The following is a 26,616-nucleotide window of genomic DNA, read 5'->3' on the forward strand; positions in this document are numbered from 1 at the left end:
TGTGCCTTACATGTAAAGAACGGCCTTTTTTATGTTCTCATACTTTGTTTATGTTGAGTTTTACAAAGAACTCGGGAGCTGATGAATATTTGTGGGAAAGTCTGTTTTGATTGTGAGAAATCCAAAAGGGAATGTTGGTGATTTAAATCCTCTGTGCCTTTGATTTGCATCGATGGAAATGCACGTGCCTTAAATGTGAATGGATTTTGCACTGCCAAGACAAAAATGATTATAAATAAAGACACTGATGATGTAAACGACTGTTACGTTTGTTAATTAAAAAGAGGCGTTTTAGAATCAGTACTGATTAAAAATAGATGATTTATTTGAAAGTGGTGATTTGAGATTATGAAGTCTTTCTAAACCCAAATAAAAAAATGTACCCCTAACAAAAGCCAGAGGCTCAGGAGGTGAAGAGTCCAGGAAAAACCACCATATGGCTTTATTGTAGTTTGGTAACTCGTTTGTCTTCCAAGTTTGTCTTCTACAAGCTATTTTTGGCAGTTTGAATAAAAATCTTCTAATTTATAGACAATTAGATTAATATTTGATATATGTGATATAATAAAACCTTCCCCACTAAACTCAGGATTTTTTGTGATTATAATTTAATTATAACATGCAGCTTTTGTTTTAAGCAGAATTTTATTACGTCACATTGACATTTGTAACATTTATAGCTTTTGAAGGCTCAAATGGCACATTTCTCTGTAACAAAATGCAACTGAACATCATCTCAATATGGACATTTATTTTAAACTGATAACAAAATAATTAGTGCTTTGCAGTCTTTTTATCAACTTATTTTCCATGATTAGACAATCTTTTGTTTCCTAACAGAAAAAATTGAGAAAACCAAATATACTCAAGGGGCCAAACTGCGTTTTTAAATACAAAAAGAATTCTTCACTAAACAGACTTCTCAGAAATGAAGGAATTCACTGCAGCTGAAATGTGTTAGATGTAATATAAACATTAACATGCATCTCCATTAGATGTACTTGTACACATGTTTGTCCTGCAGCGTCTGTATCTCTAACTTGACGGGACATTTGTAGAAGTGTGACAGCAGCACCTCTGAGTATCCAGTTAGAAAATAGAACTTCTGTGGAGGCAGCTTCTGCAGCATGAGGGCACACACGATGAGCAAGTTGCCACGTCTTTTGATCACAATCTCGTCTGCCAGGCAGCCGTGAAAGGTCCCGAACATGAACCTCCGGATGAAGACGTCCTCTATAGTACGCTCGGCCGCGCCATCTTCTCCTTTGAGGTTACCTGCCAGTGAGACCAGGAGGCTGATGAAAAGTGATTATACATGGATCAATAAAAGATCTGTTTTCCCAGCAAATCCACACATTTCAAATAAAACGGTCATGGTTGGAGCTTATCTTTTTGACTTGATTTTAAAATCATGTTATTAAAGCTTTTAACAAAACATTTGTAGAAACATAAACGTGTTAGGAAAAAAAAACACTTCAATCAAGAACATAAAAAAGACAACCTGTTTCAGATGTATTTGTTTTATTGCTGCTGTAACGTACAATATTAAATTCTGAGTATTGTGGTTTCAGCATCTGATGACCACACCCCTCCGGACCGCCGGGAGCAACTCATACCAAGGGTATCGTACGCCTGCATACTGGAGTCTGATGAGGTTTTTAAATAAATAAATCTTTAGTTTACTAAATAAACAGCCGATTCACTTTTATAACCCAGACTTCACAATTTCTCTCAGATACAAAGAAGGGTTGTGCTACATCTAGCTGCCATCACACCACCTCACACATCACATTAAATCACTCCATATCCACCACACCACATCTCATTATTCATATCATGTCATGCATAAATTGTTAGTTTAGAAAAAGAATTAAATTAATTTTATAAACTTTATACTGACTCTGTCTGAATTAATACGAAGTGTGTTTGTGGTCACTAAAGCAGCAAAGAACCCTTGAATCTTCTGATTAAACATTCAAAGATCAATCAGATATAGATTTCATATTTATATGGAATAATCACATCTTATTGGTCATAATTAACTAATGTATTCCAATACACTGCTGTCGGCCTCTAGAGTGAAGAACAGCTGTGAAATATCATGTGCAGCATCTTGTAATCAATAGGGATGCACCGATGGATCGGCATTTGATCCAAATCGGCCGATAGCGCCCCTATCGGTTTTGATCGGAGTTTTCAAAATAGATCAAAGCAGACCGTACAGACATTTTAGATTAGGTTACATTTCCTTTATTCCCAGATTATGTAGTTTGTAGCACTCATTATAATGTTGTAGAAAATTTCTGGCCAATCCACGTGATCGGTATCGGTGATCAGCATTCTTTGATATCGGTATCGGTGATCGGCAGCAAAAAACCTGATCGGTGCATCCCTAGTAATAAAGTTCCCATCTCTTCAGAATGGAGAATTTAAGTCTCACATGCAGTGGCTGTTTTTTAGGAATGCACCAATACCACATCATTCACCCAGAGTACCAGTACTTATCACAGTATGCTTCAGTCGTATGTAAATACAACAGGAAAAAGATTTAAAAAATACCACAATTGTTATGAGATTTTTCCTTTGCTGAGCATAATCTGCCATATGCTTTACTTTTATCACCATGATCCACACTAAAATACCTCCACAGCAGGAACACTGCTCCTCCTCAAACACCTGACTGCTCAACTGAGACGTGAAAGTATGCTGCCGTAAAGTGGTATCTGTACTTATTTATGAAAACAAGTAAAAGGGTCAAGTATCAGATGCCCAAAGCTAGTATTGGTGAATCTGTCATGTTTTCAGGTTAAAATGCCGGACATTAAAAAAAAATGGGATCTCACTGGTGTGCTGGGAGAGCCATCCTTTATGGTGTGCGATGTGGTGAGGATGATATGCTTGCTCATAGGTCAGCGGTTTTTCTCCTTTTCCCACACGAATACGAGCAGCTCGATTCTACAGGACGAGACAGAAAAAACAAAAATATCTGTAATAACTTTTTCTTAACACACTTAAAGAAGTTAGATTTTATTTTTATTTTTTACTGTACGCTGTTAAGAAAAAAACTGAAAACACTGAATACATTAGGGATCATTAGTGATATAGATATCGCAATATATCGTGATATTTTTTCCCGCAATATTATATCGATATTCAAAAGCTGTGTATCGATTTTTTGGAAGAATTTACATGGAAGCATTTGTGTATTTTTTTTTCTTTTGGTGAAATTCAAACACTGACCGCTAGATGGCAGCAGTGTGCAATGGGTTTTGTTTCCACCATTGAAATGTAAATCCCTCTGTTATGGGTCAGATACCTCATGTTAAAAATGTTACATATCAGTTTGGACTGTTTATTGTATATTCCTACAATTCAGTCTAAAAAATTGCTAATAATGTCTGACTGAATGTATCGCAATATGCATTGTATCGTCACCCCTGTATTGTGATATGTATTGAATCGCCGAAATTTCAGCAATACACATCCCTAGAAGACATGGTGTGTGGACTTCTGTAAAAACAGTCATGACGTGGAGTTTGAAGTGGAGACTAAATAATAACATAAATCAGGCAAAGATGATTGATGCAGCTTGATGTGTTTAGAATAAAGTTTACCTTGCAGCATACAGCTGTTACATGGAGGCTTCTGCTTCCTATTGGGCCGCTCAACAAGCTGGACCAAGCAAAGGAACTCTGGAGGGGAAGCAGGTATACAGACCATTTAACGTTTGTAATATGTGCAGAAAAAAAGAGAGAGCATTTTAGAGGCTTGTTAAAAATTTTAAACATGTAGGATCTCTGTTCAAAAACTGAAAATACTCAGACGTCCAGTTCCTTAATCATGAAGGATTTTGCCCACAAATTCCCAGTTATCTTTATTCATTTATTTATTTTTTATTGAAGACTTCAGTCAATCACATATGTAATTTCAATATTGGTTGCATAAAAACAATAACTATGTGACTATGACTAAAATGATTTATGTCACATCACATATCCTATTTTCCAGCCACTATTTCTGTGATGTAAAAATGAGGACGAAATCTATGAATAAATGGAAAAAGTTGTGGAATTTGTTAGTATCTTAAATATCACTGTAAGAACAAAACCGTAATCCTGAGCAATAATTTGAAGATCGAGGATTTATATCTAGTTGTTCCTTTCCACATTTTATGTATATTTTCAAACTCCTTCAGTTAATTTTCTGAAACAAAGCTAGGTGTTCACTAGTTATACCGGTTACTGAAAATACACTAATCTGGTAAACAGAAAATACAGTTTACCAGTAAATTCATGCACAACAGTTAACATTGTCCAGATTAGAGCATTACTATTGTTACGCTGAGTCTAAAGAGACACACAATTCAATATAACAATAATGAACATTCCATTTTTAGATAATTTCCTTACCAGCAGCCTCACGTTCGCTGTGCTAGTCAAGGACGCCGCCATGTTTAACTCGGAGAGGGAAGGTGTTACTATCATTTGTTTATTTTACAGACCAACTATAATTTTTATAGCTATCAAAAAATAAAAATGTAAATATCGTAATGATTTCAGCTTGCTATGTAAATAAAAAAAAGATCTTTCCCCTTAAACGCCGAAAGTTACCTATGTCCGGAATGATTACTGTATACTTGTGTTCTTACCGTACAACAACTGAGCTGTACCAACCGGATATTGTTAATATAAAATATTTTTTAAATATCGTCACAGTCACATTTAGTTGTAAAACACAGAAATGTAAAGCTTTATTTATTTTATTTTAAGCCCTAATGATGCTTAGACATTTAATCATTGTATACGTAACTTGGTTTACAAGAACAGTTTTTTTGTATTTTATAATTAGGAAATATGTTTTAATAATTGTTCAATAACTATTTAAATGTAAATTAGTTTGACTTCCAAACATTTAAAACCCATCTAGGTTTAAAAATATAAATTATCATTGTTATTTATTTTATGTGGGAACTTATTTTGAAAGCACTATACCGGAAAACGGTGAATTGTTCTGGAAAAGGAAACAGTCGCTAAGAAATTTCAGCTGGCACCATTTGTTGTTGTTGTTTTTATTCTGTCTTAAAGTCCCACATTTCAGTTCTGGTCGCTCGCTGTTGATCAGAAGACTTTATAGTTTTTTTTTTTTTTGTAAAGTCTAAAAAAGGTTTAAAGCTACCATGGCGTCACCGCTGCAGATGACTGAGATGTATGACAACGCTCTGCTTGGGATCCTTCAGCACGTTGGGAACGTTCAGGACTTTCTCCAGGTTTATTTCGGATTTTTGTATCGCAAAACAGACTTTTATCGCCTGTTGTCTGGTCCCAGCGACAGGATGGGCTTCCCCCCAGGTGTTGCGGAGAAGATGGTGCTGAAGGTGAGCTATAGTCTGTCAGTATACCATGTTATATTGTTACATGGCAAAAATAATTATTCAGCATTCGTTTAGCATTCTAAAATGTGTTTTTTAATTAAAAGTTAACCAGAATTGTTTTCTAATTAGACAATTAATGTCTAATCTTGTGTTTAACAAAGTTTTGACTCAAACGCATTTAGGTCAAAGGTTATCAGAGAGGTTTTTGCATGGATCACTTATTTGTTACAACATACTATTTTATATTAGCAGTAACATCTACATCTAGCTTTAAATCACATGCGAATAAAACATGTCTGTAAAATCCATCTGAGAACTGGAGGGGAATAAGTGTTCATAATGGCAGACTGGGAGGATAGAGGACAGCAGCACATGACGGTCTGGTTGATGGAGAAGTATCTAAGGACATGATCTGTAAACCCTCACTTTAAAGCTGTGTAAAGCACATGCAGTTATTTTTAGTTTGTCCCTTCCAGGACACCATACCTAAAAAAACGGATAATTTTCAGTTTTCTATATGCTAAGGCTGCATTCACAGTGTTAACTGTGTCATCTGAAACTGTAGTTTTATATATTTTATCAGACTTTTGTTAATAGCTCTTTTAAAATATTCCATACGAAAAGTTAAAAGATGCATCCATCTTTCTATTTTCTACCTTTTATCCAAATAACCATGTATCACGTTCTGGGTCTGTCCAGAATTCTCCTCTCTGTGGGACTTATCTGGAAAACCTCCCAGGAGCCAGTCAGGTACCCACATCACTTTGGCTGACTCGTTTAGGTATGAAGAAGCCCCAGGTCTTTGACTTCCCCCTGGGTGATGGAGATCATTTCCTTATCTCTTAAGGCTGAGCAAATATTGTGACCATAGCTGAGAGTTGGAATATAAACAGACCATTAAATTGAAATATTTTTCTTTTGGCTCAGCAGCTTATTCTTTACCACGACATGCTGACACAGCAGCCATGTCTCAACAGAAAAAGCCCTTAACCGTTGGACCACCTCGTCCTCTGTCCCACCGCCTCTTACAAGCAAGACTCCAGGATGCCTGAGCCTGAGGAAGAGACTCCCTCCCAACCTGGAGGACCTGACTCAATCTGGCTGCTTCACACTCCGCTTTAAACCATCCCAGTGCATGTTTAAGGTCTTTGCATGAAGCCAACACCTACACTACATCCTCTGCAGAAAGCAGAGATGAAATCTTGACGTTCCTAAACTGGACATCCTCTTGTCCATGATGACATTCTGAGGTTCTGTTCATGAACATCCCCAACAGGACTAGCGACGACCAACTCTGAGGCCCCCCAACCAGCATCATGAATGTGCTTTTGACTTGTCGCTGTAGACGGGGACACGGCTCTTGCTTTGGTTGACCTGAAAGCTTGTTCAAGTGACCTCAGCAACCCGTGTGCTACCGCAGCACAGCCCGAGTCTGTATCTCAGGGGTGTCAAATACGCGGCCCGCGGGCTGGATCCGGCCCGCAAGCAGGTTAAATCCGGCCCGCGAGATGGTTGTGTAAACTTTATGTTCATACCTTACAACGGTAGAGTGAACTTGTGAGCAAGTTTTCTCTGTAATGAGTATAAATAAAACAAAGCTGCGCTCAAGGCTCACACAAGAACTTGAATCACATCCTGAAGTTGGCTGCCACTCAGGATGTGACTTCTGATACTGATGTGCTGGTGAAAGCTAAAAGATGTAAAGTAAAATGAGTCAAATATATTTGAAGTGCTGCATGAAACTGATCTAGCCATAGGGCTGGGCGATATGACGATTGTAGACCGTTTTACTATCTACACATCTGACGGTCTGTCATTTTTGAGAGACCGTTTTATCACGATTCACAGCTCTGCTGTTGAATTTCTGCCTCTGAATGAAAAGGGAACTTACCTCAGGCGAATGACACGCCTTTGTTTGACCCTTAACCAATCAGAGTGAGTCATAGTAATATATTAGTGCCCCGCTTGTTTTCATTTGTGTGCGAACAAACATGGCTTCGCCGCGGCTGAGCGACAACGAGGTTTTCGTTCCGAAGAGGAACGCAGGGTTTCCTTAGCGCGCGGCGCTAACAACTTAGTGACGTGACATGTCTCGGAGAAAGCGTAAAAACACGTTGGACGCTTCTTCTGAAGCAGGAAAATAACACCGCTTCTTAAGCAGAGCACGACGTCACCTCGGCTGGTTCACCCTCTGCCGAGCCGGTGTCGGTACCGGACTGAGCTCGGTCACTGGGTCGTTGGAGCTGCCCCGTGACTGGCTGATGGAAAACCAGCGGGTTTCATCAGACTCGTAGTTTCTTGTTTTTGCTGGGGACCCCCTGTATTTTACCGCTCCCTCCTGCAGTCTTCCCCTATTAACATTTAAAATGATTCTGTAAACTCCGTGTATCAATAGAAACGATCTCTGCCTCTGCCAGCTGCAGTAAATGTAGTCTCCAAATAATAAGAGGTGCATTCATCTGTGTATCTCCTTTGATCCACATTAGTGATATTTTCAGCACCAGAATAGTGAAGCAAAGAAAGATTCCTGAGTTTGTTAGTAATTTTATATATTAGGTGCATCTGACCTGTTCTATTTTTCTCTGAAATGAGATCAAATCAGTGCTTCTATGGGTTGTCTCCAATCTGCACTGGAAAATTTTACTTTATTTAGAGACTTGTTGCAGAAAATATTCAGAATGTGCAGTTTTTTGCTACCACAAGCGATCTCTGGTCCAGCCGCACATCAGAGCCGTATTTGAGCTTAACTATCCACTACATGAGCAACTGGGAGCTACATAGTATTTTGAACAAGTTAATGTTTGCACAATACGTATGCAATTGACATGTTTGCACTTTAAATATGTTTACGATTTTAATTTATGTTAAGTTACTTGAAAAACGAGAAAAACTGATTTTTGTAATTGTTTCTCTCAGGGCTTTTATCATCTCTGGTGTGAGTTTAAAATATAAGCGTGTTAGCACTGTGCTGATTATCCCTAATATGAATAAATGTTTATTTATTCAATGTTTCTCTTCTTTAATACGCAATTGAAGTTATGCTATCCATGTTTAAAAAATCGTGATAAAATCGAAATCGTGATAAAATATTGGAAAAATCGTGATATTCTATTTTTGCCATATCGCCCAGCCCTATCTAGCCATGTGATTTGTAAGTTCTTTGAATCACTAAGGAATGTTTTCTTTAATTGATTTTTTTATTATTATTTTTTTTTTCAAATTTTCAAGTACACTTCAGATGTTGTATTTACTATTTTGGATACACTGTCCTCAGACTCCAGCCTTGTTTTATATTGATTGTATTAAAACAAAGAAAACAATCTGAAGTTGTTTTTAACTTACCGGTCTGGCCCACTTGGGACTAGATTTCCCTCAGAGTGGCCCATGAGCTAAAATGAGTTTGACACCCCTGCTGTATCTGTTCTTCGTCTGAGACGTTAACCAGATTTTTAAGACCTTAGAAAGCTTATTATGCAACAAAACACACATGTTACAGCTAAGAGCAAGGATACCTCGGGAGAAGATCGCCTAAAATAAGTGTTTTAACACAAATATTACAGCCTAAACCCCATTTTATTAAAGCTGCACAAGCACAGCAGCATTCATGTATTTTTATATGCCGGTATTTAGAAGCTAATTTGCATAAAAGCAATTGACAACATGTAAAGAAAGCAGCTTTGCGTTAAAAACACCTGTAATGCTTTTCACATACGATGCAATAGATCAATAACGTCACATTTATCAACAAACAGATACCAGCAAATAAGTTCTCAAACCTATTGAAATTAGGGCCTATATGTGAGTGTATCCATACTATTTGTTATAGACGAATATCAAGAGTTGTTCTGGGTTTTAATCCCTGACTCGGCTGTTCTTCTCATCCTGTCATCTTAACTCCTGTGATGCTTTTGTTGTCTCATCAGACGTTTAAGTTGTTTGAAAAGCTGGCGGATCACGACCGGGAGAGAATGCTTAGTGAACAGCAGAAGAGGGAGGAGAGTAAACGTGCTCCTCTGGCGGTCCAGGAGCTGGAGGTCACCTGTGAGTCCTCTGAGGAGATGAAGGAGCAGAGCAGCACAGAGCCATCGCAGACGGACGACTTCCACTCGGGAACTGGGGAAGGTTGTGTTGCTGTAGGCCCAGATAAGTCTGTTGGACCTCAGGGCAGCGGCGAAGCAGCAGTTCAAGAGGACCAGGCTGCTGCAGGCCGCACAGCTGAGGAGTGAGTAACTATCTGTCCTTCTGTCTCCTTTTGTTCAGATCAGCTTCCTACAGACTCAGTGCCTACATCTCTCTGGTGAATGAGCTCTATAGAAAAATGTGCAATTTTATAGCAACTTTTTCACACTATTCCTGCTTGTTTATGGGTAGAAAATGTTTTAATTGTGTTTAGTCTCTACAGCTGACTGCAGTTCATCAAACTTGTATTTCAAATTCAGTATAATTATCAAAAATAGTCTCTCATTAAAACCATTGTGTCAAATCTCAGTTTGTAACATTTGTTTTAGTTTAGTTGTGGCAACAAGCGCGTCTGCCTCTTCTAAAGGTTTAACTCGTGTGTTTGGTTTAAAAAGTGGTAGAATGACACCAGATCGCAACAGCCGTGTCTGCTGCGCATGAAAGGAAACACCTCCACTGTTTTCATATTGACCCCCACATGCTCTGTGGTGTGGAATAGTCTTGCATAAAATTCTGTTGTCGAACATTAATCCTCCTGAAAATCGCTTTTATTCACCCTGGCATGCTGTTTAGACCTCTGGGCTTCGTTATTCACACCTTCATCTCCTCACGCTTAGACTACTGTAACTCTCTTTTCACGTGTCTGAGCAGAACCTCCCTGAACCGTCTACAGGTGGTTCAGAATGCCTGTGCTCGGCTTCTGACCAAGTCCTCCAAATACACCCACATCACCCCGCTTCTCCTCCAGCTTCACTGGCTGCCAGGCAGCTTCAGGGTTCATTTCAAGATCCTGGTTCTGGTCTTTAGGGCCTTACATGGACAAGCACCATCTTACATTGGTGATCTTCTTAGTCCCTACACCCCCAGCAGGTCCCTGAGGTCCAGTGATCAAAGCCTACTGGTTGTGCAGCACCAGGCTAAAGACCAAAGGTGACAGATCATCTGCTGCTGTGGCCCCCAGACTCTGGAACTCTCGTCCCCTGAGCCTGAGATCAGTGGACTCAGTGGTCTCCTTTAAAATGCAGCTGAAAACTCACCTGTTCAGGCTGGCTTTTGTGTGACCTTCATCACCCTCTCCTTGTTCTGTTCTTTATTCCGCCTTTCCCGGGATCCATTGATTTCTCTCTTTCCTAACATTTTTTGTTCTTTTCTCCTTTTAAACAGATTTAAAAAAATTTTTTAAATATTTTTATACTTCAATTTTTTGTTTTTGTGAGGTGCCTTGGTATTTTTATCTTGAGAAGCACTATATAAAAGATCATCTCCTTCTAAATTCAGGCTGACAAAAATAACTCCTATTTAAGATTAATGACAGTAATATTGGATCATTTATTGTTTCTATCTTTGCTCGCAGAAATTTAAAACAGCATGATCTGGAACTTTGATTGATTCATGAAGTATTTTCTTCGGTGTGTTTTACACAGTTTACTTAAAATGCATAAACTATAGTTAAAATCATCTTTGTAGTTATAAAACAGGCAAAAAAGTGTCGGATGCAGTAAAAAAAAAAAGAAGAAGAATGTTTTAAGTTTATTTCAGCTTTGATTCCTAGCACGTACAACTATGTTTCAGGAGTAAGAAGACGTCTCAGCTGGACTCCGACAGCTACAATGGAGCGGTGAGAGAAAACTACAGCTGGTCTCAGGACTACACGGACGTGGAGGTCAGAGTGTTTGTGCCCAAAGCGGTAGTGAAGGGCAAACAGGTGAGCGTGGAGTGTTCCACCTCCAGAGCTCCTCCCATTGTCTGTCTGCTGACTGCAGGTGTGTCTCTCTCCTTCCTCAGGTCAGTGTGAGTCTGCAGAGCGGTAGTGTGAGAGTGTGTGTGAGGGACGGGGCAGAGGAGAGGACATTGATGGAGGGAGAATTCACTCACAAGATCAACACTGAAAACTCTCTGTGGAGTCTGGAGCCAGGGAGCTGTGTGCTGGTGAGTCCCCTAGCTGTCATTCAGATTAATACAAAGAGATTTTATAAATACAACACAGATATGATGCTTCTGACTTGCAGCTGTCACTCAACAAGACCTCTGAGGTTTGGTGGAACGCTGTTCTGAAAGGAGAGAAGGAGATTGACATCAACCAGATTAACCGGGAGCGCACGATGGCTTCGGTGGATGAGGAAGAGCACGCCGTTCTGGACAGACTCACATTTGACTACCACCAGAAGCTGCAGGGAAAACCTCAGAGTCATGAAATGGTGAGGAACCAGTTCATCATGTAAACACACACATTCATCTGGTTAAGCATCTTTTATGTTGTTATCTTTCTACTTCTCTTTATGGTTTGCTGCCACTACTCTGGTGGTCTTGTTTTCTGTAGCCATTATCGCCCCCTGCTGGCCACACAGACCTCTGGAGACACACTTTAAACCAGTCACTTGTCATTGAAAATTACAAAACAAACAAACAAACACTTTAACATCGAATTTGATATAAAATATACTGTGGAAATGCAACACTCAGGTAAAATAACCCAGGTGATGTTAAACAAACCTAAAGAAGGACTGCTTTAGTCTGGGGAAACACGCTTGTTTGTAATGTTTGGTGCATATTTCACCCAGTTGTTTTCATGTTTGTTCACAGAAAGTGCATGAGATGCTGAGGAAGGGCTGGGATGCTGAAGGCTCTCCTTTCAAAGGGCAGGAGTTTGACCCGTCCATGTTTGACATCCCGCCCAGTGCGGTGCAGTTCTGAGTCGCAGCTCAAATTCAGCCTGAGGGGAACTGACCCGAGGTTATTTCTGGAACACGGCGCTGGAAAGTCCACGTTTATCTGGGACGGTGCAACTTTAGGTTCGTGGGTTAGGAAGTCTGGGAGGGAGGCTCCGTGATGTCACACACAGATTTGGTGTTCTTAACGAATCAACGTGCTTCTTCACTGTTTACTCTTTATTTAAGCACTCTGCTGTGTTTTGGAGTTAGATTTGTTCTTTATTTGTGTTCATGATCATTCAAATGTTTAGTTCTGTCCAGTTTATAGAAAAAAAACAACCAAAGTTACTGAAATTCACCAAAACTACATCTGAACGTTAGTCTAAGTAAACAGTGGCTGCAGAGAAAACGGACCCGTGCATCAGAGGGAAGCAGTCTCAGCTGCTGTTTGTGTGGATGACATTTTCTTTTTATTTCATGTTAGACACAAACCCTGTTCAACTATTTAAACCTCTTTTTTTACTTTGTTATTGATGCTGATACAAAAGCAGTTAGATGAAATTTACTACTGGACTTTTGACTCTGGGGAAACGAGATTCTGTTAGACGATAAAAGTGATTTATTGTCATGCTGATGATGAAGAGTCTTTGTATCATGTTTTCTAGAGTCTGAACAAAACCTGCTCTATCAAAACGAGTGTTTGACCATGATGTGATGCCTTCTGAGACGAGAATAAAGACTCATCCTGTCACATCCACTCTCACTACATCATACTAAAACCCAGATTTTAACATGTTTTAATCTTATGAACCACAGAATAATAAATAGTCATCCTGTGCTGCGATGGTGGCATTTTAAAGACCAGTGAGTTTAAATTTGTTAGTGATTAATAAAGCCACGAATCAATAGATCATACACTTTTCTTTAGTAAAGGTGCGTGCAACTTCCATATGTTTATAGCCCCAGAGTTTTTTTAAAGGCAGTAAAAATCAAATTTGTTTTTCTAACCTAATGAGGTTATTGTAAGGATCATGTGGAATGAACAACATGGCTTAATGTTGGGTAGTCTAGAGTTATGATAAATGGCCAGTATTTGTATAGCACCTTCTTAGGATTCTACAACCCCCCAAGGTGCTTTACAATACAATAAGTCATTCACACGCTAGTGGTGATGAGCTATGATGTTGCCACGGATGGATGCCCTTGGTGCACTGACAAAGACGAGGCCTGCCGAATGCTGGCGCCACTGCCGGTCCCTCCGACCACCACCTGCAGGCAAGGTGGGTTAAGTGTCTTGCCCAAGGACACAACAGCAGAATTCTCTGGTTGGAGCCGGGATTGAACCTGCAACCTTCTTATTACTGGACAACCCAGTCTACCTCCTGAGCTTTAGGAGGCTCTGGGCAAGCAGGCGGGGTACACCCAGCACAGTTTGCCAGTCAATTGTTTACTTCCATTTCATTCAAATTCTGTACAAAATAAACAACCTCATGTTTTCTAAGAGACCAACGGATTAAAGTATTTCAGTGATTCAACTTAGACTGAGAGACCATCTAAAGGCTCAGGAACCCTCTGCAGGTGTTCTGGGTACATTAGCTGATTAGAGTGTGACACTTTGATTCTAGAATATTAAACCTTTTTATAATATAACTCTGAGATTTTGAATGTGAGGTTTTCTCAAGCTGTAAGATATAATAATCTCAGTTATAAGATATAAAAGGATGAAATATTTGGCTTTGCATGGAATGAGTCTCTAGTATCACGTTTGAAGATGAACTCAAATTCAAAAATAATTTCATGATCAAAATGGAAAATTAAGTGTTAAAATTACTGACATAAATTTACTTCTGACAATATTCAATTTTTTTTCACCTTAATTGGCAGAGAATATAATATGATGCGATTTGTACACAAACATTTCAAAACAAGGGAAGTATGTAAAAGATTAAATGAATCAAATCTCAATTTCTAATCAATTTCATGTTAAAGTTTTACAATTTGCAATTTCTAATGAAACATTTCAGAAATAAAACTATTGGATATTTCAAGACCAACAGAGATGCCCAACTACATGTAATAAAAAGACACTGGAATGTTTTTAAAAAGAATAAATGCATTTTGAATTAACAATAAATATATAAACTATTGAAATAAACTAAACCAAACACACCTAAAAATAAAAAAATGCATTTGGTGTTTTAATTTTAGTTTATTACGTTATTTAGTTTATATAAGTGCATGCTTGATTTTTGGACTCGTAATTAGTCATTTGACTTGATCTTTAGCAGCATACTCTGTTAAGCATTAAGTGTAGCATTTAGGTCAACTTGATGGACTCAATCCTTTAGCCCCCTGGCGAAGGGAATCTGTTTCTGCAGCGTAAATTACCTGTAAATTCTTTCAAAATAAAACATACCCCTTTCAAATATCCAAGGTTCATAAATTAGCGCTGACAGCATAATTCATTTAGATAACAGGAAAGCCAGGACCTCTTCACTTATACAAACTATGTAACTAATAAAACTCTAACAAGATTGAAATTTACAAGCTAAAGCAGGGCCTATGAGCAGAGCTACAGTACAAACACGTGGCACGCCCTCTGGCGGCCGCTTACTGAAATTACACTCAATGTAGAATTTAGGGTTTTTTCTAGCCTAGAAATCTAGAGGTCCTACCCTGGCCAGCCAGACTCGTCCTCTGTTCTACACCGAGAACACAATGCATCCCATAAGAAAGCATCTAATAAGTATTTTAGTGACAACATTTTACCAGCAGACGTTTGTAGTGTCTAATCAAACATGTTAGATATAAAACTATCAAGCGGCGCGGAATGGCAGTGGAATGTCACATGTTCCAAACAGAATCCGTAAAGTATAGGGGGGATTCAAACCAGCTGCGAGACATAATTTTCAGATGCGTCCCAGAAGCGGCTAAAGGCAGGATCAGGTTCTATTTTTGCCACGAGCCATCTCTGGGACACGACCGTTTCAGCAGTTAGGCTAGACAGGAAATCACACACAGCTTTGGTGTGAAATCGCAGGTTATTTTCAAAATTAAAGTCTATTGCAACAATGCAACTTCATATCTATGCTGATTACATAAAGACAAGTGACCTAATGACTTATTTCTGCATCATTCCAGAAGTGCACCTTCTATGAACTAATAGAAATGCACTTTTTTTTACAATCTTTTTCTCTAAATAAACAAATTTGCTTAGCCATATTATTTTGTGGCAACACTTAGTAAGGGATTATATTTTATTAAGGATGCCACAGTGTTTCAAGTACAGATCTGTAGCTCAGCATTTACCACCAACAGTAAAGTAAAACAACTGGTTGATCCAGCTCTCTCAAATAAACTTTGACATTATCTGCTAACAAATGCAGATTCTGTAAAGGGGACACTGGAGGATATGGAGGGTTTCCTCACTGGGGCCTATAAATAGATTCATGCAGCAGCTCATCACAGTGATGAAGAGCCGCTCTGAGCGTCAAGGTTTATTATAAGGAGACCCCCCCCCCCCCCCCCCCCGCGCGCCGTCGCTGCCCTCATCATCTAATCTCATTTATCCATTTGAATAACTCTTTTCTTTTCCCATCCTCTACGGGACACGTCATGCGCTGAGCTCACACATTACCACCCTGTGTGGTATAAGAATCCGTCCTCCTCTCCTTGCGGAGCAGAGAGCGCGCACTTCAGTCGGAGCCGGTAACCGGACCCGAGCATCTGTTAGCGGGCTGCGGAACCACTCAGCCGTCCGGAGGAGGTCTGAGGTGGGCGGAGACAGAAGCCTGAGGATCGGACTACCCTTCCTCTCTCTCTCTCTCTCTCTCTCTCTCTCTCTCTCTCTCTCTCTCTCTCTCTCTCTCTCTCTCTCTCTCTCTCTCTCTCTCTCTCTCTCTCTCTCTCTCTCTCTCTCTCGCTCTCCCTCTCTCTCTCTCTCTCTCTCTCTCTCTCTCACACACACACACACTTTACACACACAGACACAAGGAACGAAGCATCATGGCAACTACTACTTGTACCCGCTTCACTGATGAATACCAGCTGTACGAGGAGCTGGGCAAGTAAGTCTGATGTTGTTTATCTGCATGACCCAGTCCGACCGGATCGGGGGGGGGGGGGGGGGGTGAGGGCTGCTGGACTTCAGAACCAACACCAGCTCCACTTCTTTAGCTGCACATGTCACTCTGTGCAGATTTGGCAGCGTTTGGATTAAGACTAGAGGGCCATGAGTCTTGGGCATCCCCTCCTGCCTCCTTCTCCCCCTCCTCTCCATCACTCACCAATACTCAAAGGCTAATTAGGGAACAAACAGTCCTACAGTGAGGAAAGAGCTTTGATGTGTTGGACTGAGGCCCCCCTCATCAGAGAGGGATGCTGATGCCGATGATGGATCTGCTGAGGTGTGTTTGGTGGATAAAATCAGGAGAAAAGGTGAGTTTGTGCCATTATGGGATGCAGACAAACTGAGAGAGACTGAAGAGGTTATGGGCGCTTCAGTGGGTAGATGCAAAGTGCCCTGAGTTTCTCTGTCAGGCTGTGCGTGGGTAGAGAGGATCTCTCTGCAATGTCTGCCTCACAGGAACATTTGTTCCACAGCCAGTTAGAGAGAGGGGGGAAGACACAAGTGGAGGACTGCAGGGTTATCTCAGTCTGGAGCCCTAAATGTTCATTTTCCTCCTCACTGCTGCGCTGTGTGGTGTTATGTGGGAAGTTTGAGACAAAAGTCCTGAATAAGCAGCTGCAGCTGTCCCTGCTGATAACAGATTTCTGTTTGGTTTATGTGAGGAAGATGTGACACACACACACACACACACACACACACACACACACACACACACACACACACACACACACACACACACACACACACACACACACACACACACACACACACACACACACACACACACACACACACACATTTCATATAATTCTAAAAATGAAACATGACCTGTATTTGTATAGCACCTTCTTAGGGTTCTAACACCCCCAAGGCACTTCCCAACAGTCATTCACCCATTCACACGCTGGTGGGGATGAGCTACGATGTAGCCACAGCTGCTCTGGGGCGCACTGACAGAGGCGAGGCCTGCCAAACACTGGCGCCACCGGTCCCTCCGACCACCACCAGCAGGCTGGTTGGAGCTGGGATTGAACTTGCAACCTTCCGATTACTGGACAACCTGCTCTACCACCTTAGCTACTGCTGTCCCATATCAAATAGGGAAAAGTGACTCAGCTCAAAATATATTGATACTTGATCTGGGACAAAGAGTTTTTTATGTACGTATTTATGGAGCTTACACTTGGTGCATAAGAGGAAACATGCACCGCAGTTACCTTTAAAAGTTACTTTTTGTTTAAACAACCTCTTTCACTTTCGTAAAAGGATCAACGATGGTGTTTTTAGGCATCTAATAACCAAAATAAACTATTAGAAAAGCGAATTCTATAAGAAAATGCAGCAAGTAGTAAGATAAAAGCTTTGTTATTCTGTTCCCTCGTCAGCGCTGTCAGAAGGAATCTGTATTCCTCCTAAATCCCGCTGTTTCAAGAGCCATAAGTAAGATGACTTCCACACAACCTCACTTAGAAAAATATGAAAGCTTCTATTCAATCATAAACTCTGAAATCCCATTGTGCCGATTTAAACATTGTTCAGATTCCAAAATGCTTACCAGCATGTCCCTGATCCAAAGAAGCAACAGCTAATCACAATACATCTACCTCCGTGCTTCACAGATGAGCTTTACAATTATAAATGTTATTTTTCTCTGAATGACTGTCTTTCATTGGTCTTCAACTTGTATAATCTTACTTTTGCCAACTACACCTTTCAATCCAGAAACAGAAACGTGGTATTGATTCAGGAGGAGGTTGTTGAGTGAATTGTTGCTCCAGCTAGTAAAAGGCCAAGAAGAGGAAAACCAGAAAAAACTGACATGATGCCAAAGGCTTTTTAAAAGTCAATTTAAAGCATTTTGTGACCTGAAAGTGTTGCGTTTACATTTAGAGAGGATTAGATTAGTGATGTGTGGCTCTGAGATCAGCTAATCCAGGTTTTGGATCCAGATCTAACCCCCCTCCTGGCTTGCACCTGCCCTGCAGACAGCCTGTCATGTTGAGGCTCTGCTGCCTTTTCCACCACGCTGTGGGACGCCAGGGAGAGTCATGCAGTCTCGCACTGTCTCCTCATAATGTGTGTGAGTTAGAGCGGGTGTGAGAGGATGGGTACCTGAGACGAGTGTGTGAGTATTTCATTACATGACAAAGCTGAGGTGAGATAAAATTAGCTCTAAGGTATGGCAAAGGTGGTTATTTCTGTTGGTCTCTGCAGGGGTTTGGTGTCCAAATGTGGTTCTAAAAACAGCCAAATGCTCAAAATACAATACTAATCTATTCTTGGTTGATGCATCACTCTAGTCGCCCAAAAGGTTAAAGACTTTCATAATAACCTGCCCCTCCAGATACTTGATATGCGCAAACTCAACCGATGCCTGCAAACTTTTTGATGTGCAATATTGACTCCTGTCTCCACAAGCCTGCAAAACGAAAACGTGTCGGACGCAAGGAGATCAAGTTTGCTGCTAAAATCTGTGCAAGTCGGTTTTCTATAGCTACCTTAGTTCAGTTCTTATGTTATAGAAACATAAAGCTTCATCCACAAATGAGATTGAGTTAGTAGTTTAGTGAAATGATCATAATCAGAAATGGGAGTTAAACAAACAGCAAACTGAATCTTTACAACATTTGAGATAGAAGATAAGTTCTGGTTCTGGTAACAGAGACTAAATACTGGAGGATGCTCCCTACAGACGTTTCTGCGTGAGTTTTCCTTGGATTCTCCTCTGGTTGTGTCTTTATGCTGGCTCTGTGATGGACTAGCCATCTGTCCACCCTGCCTCTCACCCAGTAACAGCTGGAATAACCTCCAGAGATCCTGTGACCCTGAACATGCTGAGGCCGAATGACACAAAACGTTCCTGTTTTAGAGACTTGTTGGGTCCAAAATGTCATTTTTCTTTCGGCTAAGGGGTTGTGACCCGCTTGAGTATTAATATGTTTGCTTTGGCCAGATTCTCAGTGGGCGGTGACTGCTGGAGACAAGCTGGGAACCACATTCATAAGACAGTTTCTAAACTTTCTTTAAAGGTGTTGTTTTCTGATTGTAATCAGTCACTCTGAGTTTTTCATGCAGGATCATGAAATAGTCTCCTACACCTATCTCCTGCGTAGATTCTGATTGAAAATAAATGGTGAAACTCTCGGATTAGAAAATCCCAACAGATCTACATCACACTGTCCCTTAACATTCGTGGACTCACTGATCTTGACCCTCGACGGGGAAGGCTGTTGTTGTTTCAACGTACAGATATCAGCAGCGGACATCTCAACTAGTTTAAGCTAACCGCTAGAATTAGCAACACCACCACACAGCAGAAGCTCTTCCAGGCTTGTATTATTTGAGGAGATAAAACATTTAGTATTGCAAGTCAGTGGTAGAGCCTCGTTGCTGTTTCCAACCTGGATCGTGATCTCCAAACATCAGAAAAACAAACCTGCCATCTGAAGCTCAGCTGTGATGTGGCTCACTACTAGTTCCGATTGTATACACCCCCGACGAACAAGGCATTCATTCCTACTAGAGACCACTGCAAAAGTATTGATTAAATAAGTTTTCTGCTTCTTTAAAATCTCTCTCAGGACCTTGGTCTCGCCACACAAGCCTGTTGAAAAAGCTTGAAATTGTGTCTCAAAAAAGGTCGTTGATAATGTTTGGAGATCTGGAGTCAGAATGCAGGAAATCTGAGACCATTTTAGGGACAGTTGGAAACCAGTGAAGCTACAAGCTGATACTGATTGGAGACTAAAAAGGAGAATCAGGTTCTGAGGAAGTGGAAAGAGGAGGAAAGCTTTGTGACTTGGTTCTAACAAGAAAATGTTCATATAACAAGCTTTTATGGTAGGCAGGATCCAAGGGGCAGATGGCAATACGGTGTACATTTTAGGACATCTTCAGGTCTCAGGGAGCACTGTCAGACCATAAAGGAAAACATGTTGTGTTTCATTCAGAAACCCACCGGGCTGACACAAAGTTCTGACAGAGTTTTTCCGGTGACCTTTTTGCCTGACACTATTTAGTCAGAAGTCTGCTTTTTCTCTATGTTCTAAAGACTGACACCTGAGACCTGAAGATGTTCTAAAATGTACACCATACTGGAAGTGAAGGTGGGAAGCTCAGACTCAAGAAGGTGGGCTGAGTGTCTTTCAGGCTCCTCTTGGACTCACAGGCTCGCCTCATGTAACAGAGAGCCTGGATTTGGGAGGCCACAGCCTGGTCTTGCAACATGGCATGGACATGGTGGTTTAATGGCAAGATGGGTTCCTCATAAAGGGGATCACTTCATCTCTTCTCCTCCACATAGCTGGCCATGAACTTGGAAGAATCATGTCCTCACCAACTGGCTCCATTTCTGGCCAGAGTACTCTGGTTTTGTGGCTGAGGTGGATTTAAGGGTGCAGTCAAAAACAGCAGTGATATGGTATTACGTTTGTGTTTGTTCATTTGCCAGCTGCCTTTGTCCAAAGAGACTTACAAGTTACCTGACATGCATATTTTGGTTTGTGGGAGGAAACCGTACCAGGAGAAAACCCACACATGCTTGGGGACAACATGCTAACTCCATGCAGAAAGGCTGCAGCCACAGCCAGGATTAGAACTTGCAACCTGTGTACTGTGATGCAACAGTTCTACCAAGTGATCTTTGCATGGCTATCGCATAAAACTCTGGGGATAGCACTAAGTCAACAATTACTAAAAAAAACAACAATTTCTGACTGCTCAGAGTGAGCTGCAAGCCTTCATTCAGTTCCTGATCAGGCGTGTCGATCGAAGGAGTCCTAAGGTCACTCCCTCTTGTAGCTGAGTTGCCTGTTTTGATGCTGACGAAGCAGTTTGTAGCAGCTGACCCGTCTTCTCCTCCTTTCTCCTGTCTTGTGTTTCCCAGGGGGGCTTTTTCAGTGGTGCGCCGCTGTGTCAAACTGTGCACAGGCCAGGAGTACGCCGCCAAAATAATCAACACCAAGAAGCTCTCGGCCAGAGGTGAGGAAAAAGAGAGTCACAGAACTCACGAGGAACGCGTGTTTCCAAAGAATCATCTCATCATTCTGTGTCCCAAATCTGAGAGCTCACATGAGCATACTTTAGCGCTTGCTTGATTCCAGCGTGTTAAACCATTGCATCTGTTCCTCACAAAGAGGCAGATCATAGCTGAAGCTTCAGAGCTTTAAAGCATTGTTTCCTCTAACAAATGCCTACAGGAAGTTAGGAGTTTCTGTTGGTCTGCTACATTTATGTTTGACAGGTGACTCAAAGAGTAGGCTACTTTAATTCATGTCCAGTCTTATTTTAGATTATAGATCTTTTTTACATAAAACTGCAATGAGGCAGCATCTGCCTTTATTTCTACTCTCGATTTAGCATCAAACACTGAGGAAACGCCTCAGAGGGTGTCAGCAGTGGTGTCGTTACGGCACACTGTAGAGCTGCTGAGTGGGAATGTGGTAAAGTCATGACACCTTTATTAAGACACCACTGCTGCACTCTGTCCTGCATCCTGTCTCTCTCTCTCTCTCTGTGTGTGTGTGTGTGTGTATGTGTGTGTGTGAGTGTGTTAGAGAGAGAGAGAAAGAAAGGGAGAGAGAGAGAGAGAGAGAGAGAGAGAGAGAGAGAGAGAGAGAGAGAGAGAGTGAGAGCTGCAGGACAGGACCAGCTGTCACTCGGACAGAAACAGATTTTGGGATCACACACATCTCTGCAGGAATCCTCTCCTCTCCTCTCCTCTCCTCTCCTCTCCTCTCCTCTCCTCTCCTCTCCTCTCCTCTCCTCTCCTCTCCTCTCCTCTCCTCTCCTCTCCTCTCCTCTCCTCTCCTCTCCTCTCCTCTCCTCTCCTCTCCTCTCCTCTCCTCTCCTCTCTTTTCCTCCCATTTCCTCTCCTCTCTTCCATCTGTGATTTTATACATCCCCTTGTGTTGTCTCCTTGCTTTTGCTTTTTCTTCATTAGCATCCTTCCTTTGTTTCCTTCACTTACCTTGTTATTTTCATCGTTTTCCTCAGTCCTTTACACTTCTTTGTGTATCTCTAATTTGTCCTAAATTCTTGCTCTTGTTTACTTTCTTGTCTCTTGACAGTTTTCCGGAGCTATTTTATTTTTCTCTTTTCTTTCCTCTGGATTCCTCATTTGTTTAATACTTCTATTTAATTTCAAATAACATTTAAACTGACCCAAGAAGTGCATAGGTCTGATTTGAACCCAGTTCCACAGTTCAATAACTATCCAAATGTTTTAAGTGAATTTATACAAAAGTAGTTGAAAAAGCACACAAATTGTCTCAAAGCTTCACTTTTTGTCTCCGTTTTAGTTAATTTTGTGATTTATTCTTCTTCTTGTTTCCTTCTCTTGCTATTCTTTCAATTTACTAATGTTTACTCATTTAAAAACACATTTTGCTTGCCTTAGTTTCTTAAATCTGGATATTGTTTTCTTTTTTAAATTTTAACAAGTCATGGAGCAGCTGTAACCCTCGCAGACATGCTCTTTATATTTACTTCTCCACTCACCGTTTTTGTTAAACGTCCTTGTAGATCATCAGAAGCTGGAGAGAGAAGCCAGGATCTGTCGACTGTTGAAGCATCCCAACATCGGTGAGTTTATTAAAACCTGTTTGATATTTACTGTGCTGTTAAACTTGCACCTTTTTACTTTTGCTTTTTGTCACATTTAAACTCATCACAGACTCACAGACAGAAGACGTAGTTGTGATACAGCCACTTGCTAGGTGTAGGGGTCATTACATTTCCACACAGGGCCAGGTTGATTTGGACAGATCATTTTTCTCTTATAGAATACATGAAATCTCTTGAAAACTAAACAGCATTTTATTTTTGCTAAGGGTTTCTGTCTGGTAGTGAAATGTGTTGCTGATCTGAAACATTTAAACACATAAACTGAGACTTTAATCTGCAGTGGAACTATGATGCTTCAGGAGCCACAGGGGTGTCAAACGGCAGCTGGCTATGTCCAGGTGTTGAAGAGAGCATCCCTTCTGACTGAGGGCCCTCTCTAGATGGATGGCTTTAGTGCGGCTGTCTTCACCATTCATGAAGACGCTTGTATCAAGGATGCCACAACAAATTTTTGAAGTGATCAACAATAACAGTGGAGTCACTCATCACGGAGTTCATGTTTAGAACTTTCATTGTTGTTTTCAGAAGGTTTACATAATTTTTTGGAGGCGTGGCCTTAAACCTTTGATTAGCTGTAAAACTGCCTGTTTCACTTCATTACTTAATTTTCTTGGTAATTTAAATTATTTCTTGTAAAACTGCTCGATTTTGCACCACGGACCAGTGCAGCTGTTCCACTCTGCTATAAGGTCTGCTGACTTTAAATTCAATACTTCTTTAACCCAATTAGGCTCAAAATGAGTTTTCATAAAAGGACGAACAACAAAGTCCTTCAGGGGTACTTCTGAGTTAAAAATACTCATGAAATTTGTGTATATAATAATAATAATAATAATAATAATGATGATGATAATAATATGTGGAGTACCCAGGTAGGTAGGTTTTAACGTTGCAAATCTGCAACGCCTGCCTCCAGAGGGTTAATTCTTCTGGAAACATTCCATCTATTGTTTTGAAGGGTTAGGCTTATTATACTCAGCAGGTTCTTTAAAACTAACCAAATGCTGCAGACCTGAGTGTCCATCAAACTGCAGCCTACTTTTAGAGCGTCTGTGTTATTCTGAGACGAGTTCCAGCAGCTTTCAGCTCGATAAAAACATGAAAGACATCATCCTGATCTCCCATTTGTCAGCTTCAGCTCGTCCATGCATGCTGTAAAGGATTCGGCTCAAACGAACAGACAGAACATGAAAGATGTTTTGTGAAACAGAATATTTTGTGGTTTCTTTCACAGTTCGTCTCCATGACAGCATCTCTGAGGAAGGATTCCACTACCTCATCTTTGACCTGTGAGTCCCTTCCACTCTTCCTCTCCCTCCTCTTTCCCATCCTTCTGCTTCCTCCGCTTTTTTCTCTGTGCCACACTGCACTGCTGCATCTCCTCCATCGTCTACCCCAATGCCTCTTTTCCTTTTTCTTTTTTTCATTCCTTGCTCTGATCCCTTCTTCACTTTCCAATCCTTTACTTCTTCTTCTTCTCCAGCTCTTCCCCTTTTCATTTCTGAGGCAGTTCCCCCATTGCATAACATACCTCCCTGTCCTCCCTCCTTGCAGCTCCCACTTTAGTGTACACACACACACACACACACACACACACACACACACACACACACACACGTACACACGCACGCATACAACTCCCCCGCACTGGAGCCAGTTTCCATGGCAACCCAGTCGGAGAGAATCCTGAATCCTGTAGCCGGGGCTTCCCCCTAATGAGGACATCCCCCTCCTGTGTGTCTGTCTGTGTGTGTGTGTCTGTGTGTGTGTGTGTGTGTGTGTCTATGTGAAACATATGTAAATTTCAACTGCATCATTACATTCCTCAGGGTGACAGGAGGAGAGCTGTTCGAGGATATCGTGGCAAGAGAATACTACAGTGAAGCAGATGCCAGGTACCCCCCCCCCCCCCCCCTCCGTCACCCTCAGAGCATCTCTTTTCTTTTCTCCTTCACCATCCCATCCATGTGTCACCACTCCTGCCTCTGCAGTCCTCCTTCAGCCTGGAGAGTTTGCCTCCTCTCATTAGCACACAGAATTTTTTGACATATTGTGCTTTTTTGTTCCTCCCCACCTCTGCACTGTTTTTCTGAACTGAATTGTAAATGACGGTCCAGGAGCTTTTCTCCAAAGTCAGAATTTGCAGAGATGGAAACATTCACAAAGAATGCACACACACACACACACACACACACACACACACACACACACACACACACACACACACACACACACACACACACACACACACACACACACACACACACACACACACACACACACACACACACACGCTGTAGCCCCTCAGGAGGCAGGCCTAAATCAATTTGAGTGTGGAGGCGGTTTGTGGAGGCGAGAGAGAAGAAAAGAAGGGGACAGGAATGTTTAAAGGAGGACAGATGCAGAACAGATTTTTAGCTTAAAAATCCTCCCTTAACATCTCTCCCTCCTACTGACACCTGTTGTCTTGTTCAGACAAATATACTTTTTCTGTTTCAGACACGTTTAGCTTCTTCACTCTTTTCTATTATTTTAAATCTTATAATCAACATAAATGAACAATGACAAAAAGTATCACGGTTAAAGGTGAAAGGGGATTTGTTTTGCAGCATTGTTCTGTTGGTAGCATGCAGGATTCTGCAGAATCATGCAAATTTCAAATAAATTGCAAAAAAATACCAAAAAAGTTAAGTTGCAGTGAAATGTAAAAAGCTGTGGACTAAATCTGTATTTTAAGATTTAAGACAATGTTTGCTCTGAGATATAAAACATCAAACATTGAAAAATAGCCTAGGGGCTACTGTATGCCCTAACGCCAGTAGTACATGCCCACAGTCTCCAAAGGCAAAAACTTAGATGTTTTGCATTAATCACAGGTAAAGAACAAACACCATCATTCACCAGACTGATTTTTATAATAATGCATATGAGCATCAGTCGTGGAGATGAGCATTGATTAGCAATAACCTTCTGCAGAGGCCTGACTTCATGCTCAGCTTCTTTATATCCAGACCTTCTTCAGCTGCAGCCAACTGCATTTAAAACACACAACTGAAGATGTTTTTAAACATTTATCGTCTGATAAAAATACTGAAAAGGCTGCAGGGATTAAAAATGTAATATCTCTGCTGTACATAGCTCTCTGAACAGCCTCTGTTCAGAGAAACACAGATTAGTTTTAACAGGATATTTTTAGCTAATGGCTTTTATACAAACGTAAACACCCCCCCCCCCCCCCCCCCCATTACTTTGCGTTACATGGTTATTTAGGCGCACACAGCAGCTGCTCGTAGCACTTTCAAGAGGAAGAAAATAGGCTTTTCTGGGGAAGTTGAGTGAATAAAAAGTTAAGCTAGCATACATTGGCATTTCTGAGACTAGTTAAGAGGACATGCATCAAGCTTTCTGTGTCCCTTTGCACAAATCCTGCATTAATTTTACACGTGTGCGTGTGTGTGTGTGTGCATGCGTATGTGTGTGTGTGTGTGTGTGTGTGTGTCTACGTGTATACTTTTGTGTGTGCATGTGTGTGTCTACATGTATACTTTTTTGTGTGCATGTGTGTGTGTGTGTGTGTGTGTGTGTGTGCATGTGTGTGTGTGTGTGTGTGTGTGTGTGTGTGTGTGTGTGTGTGTGTGTGTGTGTGTGTGTGTGTGTGTGTG

The 26,616-nt window shown here is 41.0% G+C and overlaps 3 protein-coding genes across 10 annotated transcripts in view; 2 read left to right on the forward strand and 1 right to left on the reverse strand.

Annotated features, from left to right (window-relative positions):
• Nucleotides 1-626: 626 nt before the first annotated feature.
• Nucleotides 627-4,629, reverse strand: mrps24 (mitochondrial ribosomal protein S24). Its single transcript, XM_015975379.3, has 4 exons — nt 4,410-4,629; nt 3,615-3,692; nt 2,844-2,955; nt 627-1,275 (listed from the first exon to the last, which is right to left on the reverse strand). Exons 1-4 carry the CDS (start codon nt 4,482-4,484, stop codon nt 992-994), a joined length of 549 nt encoding a protein of 182 aa, XP_015830865.3. The 5' UTR covers nt 4,485-4,629; the 3' UTR covers nt 627-991.
• Nucleotides 4,630-5,013: 384 nt separating this feature from the next.
• nudcd3 (NudC domain containing 3) lies at nt 5,014-12,952 on the forward strand. The gene is made up of 6 exons (XM_015975367.3): nt 5,014-5,374; nt 9,295-9,593; nt 11,123-11,255; nt 11,336-11,479; nt 11,560-11,748; nt 12,134-12,952. The coding sequence occupies exons 1-6, from the start codon at nt 5,177-5,179 to the stop codon at nt 12,242-12,244; spliced, it is 1,074 nt and encodes a 357-aa protein (XP_015830853.3). The 5' UTR covers nt 5,014-5,176; the 3' UTR covers nt 12,245-12,952.
• A 3,156-nt stretch (nt 12,953-16,108) lies between these two features.
• Nucleotides 16,109-26,616, forward strand: part of LOC107395908 (calcium/calmodulin-dependent protein kinase type II subunit beta) — a 57,919-nt gene continuing 47,411 nt past the window's right edge. For 7 of the 8 annotated variants that reach the window (XM_054744104.2, XM_070552218.1, XM_054744106.2 and 4 more), the window contains exons 1-5: nt 16,134-16,268; nt 21,216-21,310; nt 22,853-22,912; nt 24,189-24,243; nt 24,784-24,849. In XM_054744104.2, coding sequence (XP_054600079.1) covers nt 16,207-16,268; nt 21,216-21,310; nt 22,853-22,912; nt 24,189-24,243; nt 24,784-24,849 — 338 coding nt within the window. In that variant the 5' untranslated portion in view covers nt 16,134-16,206. Of the gene's footprint in view, nt 16,269-21,215; nt 21,311-22,852; nt 22,913-24,188; nt 24,244-24,783; nt 24,850-26,616 lie in introns of all 8 variants that reach the window. The other variant, XM_054744102.2, reaches the window with a different exon arrangement.

This window comes from Nothobranchius furzeri, chromosome 6 (genome assembly GCF_043380555.1).
Source record: "Nothobranchius furzeri strain GRZ-AD chromosome 6, NfurGRZ-RIMD1, whole genome shotgun sequence".
Taxonomy (NCBI): domain Eukaryota; kingdom Metazoa; phylum Chordata; class Actinopteri; order Cyprinodontiformes; family Nothobranchiidae; genus Nothobranchius; species Nothobranchius furzeri.

Coding starts and splice junctions, on each gene's coding strand:
- mrps24 (XM_015975379.3), bottom strand. CDS start 4,484: ATGATAGTAACACCTTCCCTCTCCGAGTTAAACATGGCGGCGTCCTTG. Junction 3,693..4,409: donor CAGCGAACGTGAGGCTGCTG/GTAAGGAAATTA, acceptor CTTCCCCTCCAG/AGTTCCTTTGCTTGGTCCAG. Junction 2,956..3,614: donor TAACAGCTGTATGCTGCAAG/GTAAACTTTATT, acceptor CTCGTCCTGTAG/AATCGAGCTGCTCGTATTCG.
- nudcd3 (XM_015975367.3), top strand. CDS start 5,177: ATGGCGTCACCGCTGCAGATGACTGAGATGTATGACAACGCTCTGCTT. Junction 5,375..9,294: donor CGGAGAAGATGGTGCTGAAG/GTGAGCTATAGT, acceptor TTGTCTCATCAG/ACGTTTAAGTTGTTTGAAAA. Junction 11,256..11,335: donor CGGTAGTGAAGGGCAAACAG/GTGAGCGTGGAG, acceptor CTCCTTCCTCAG/GTCAGTGTGAGTCTGCAGAG.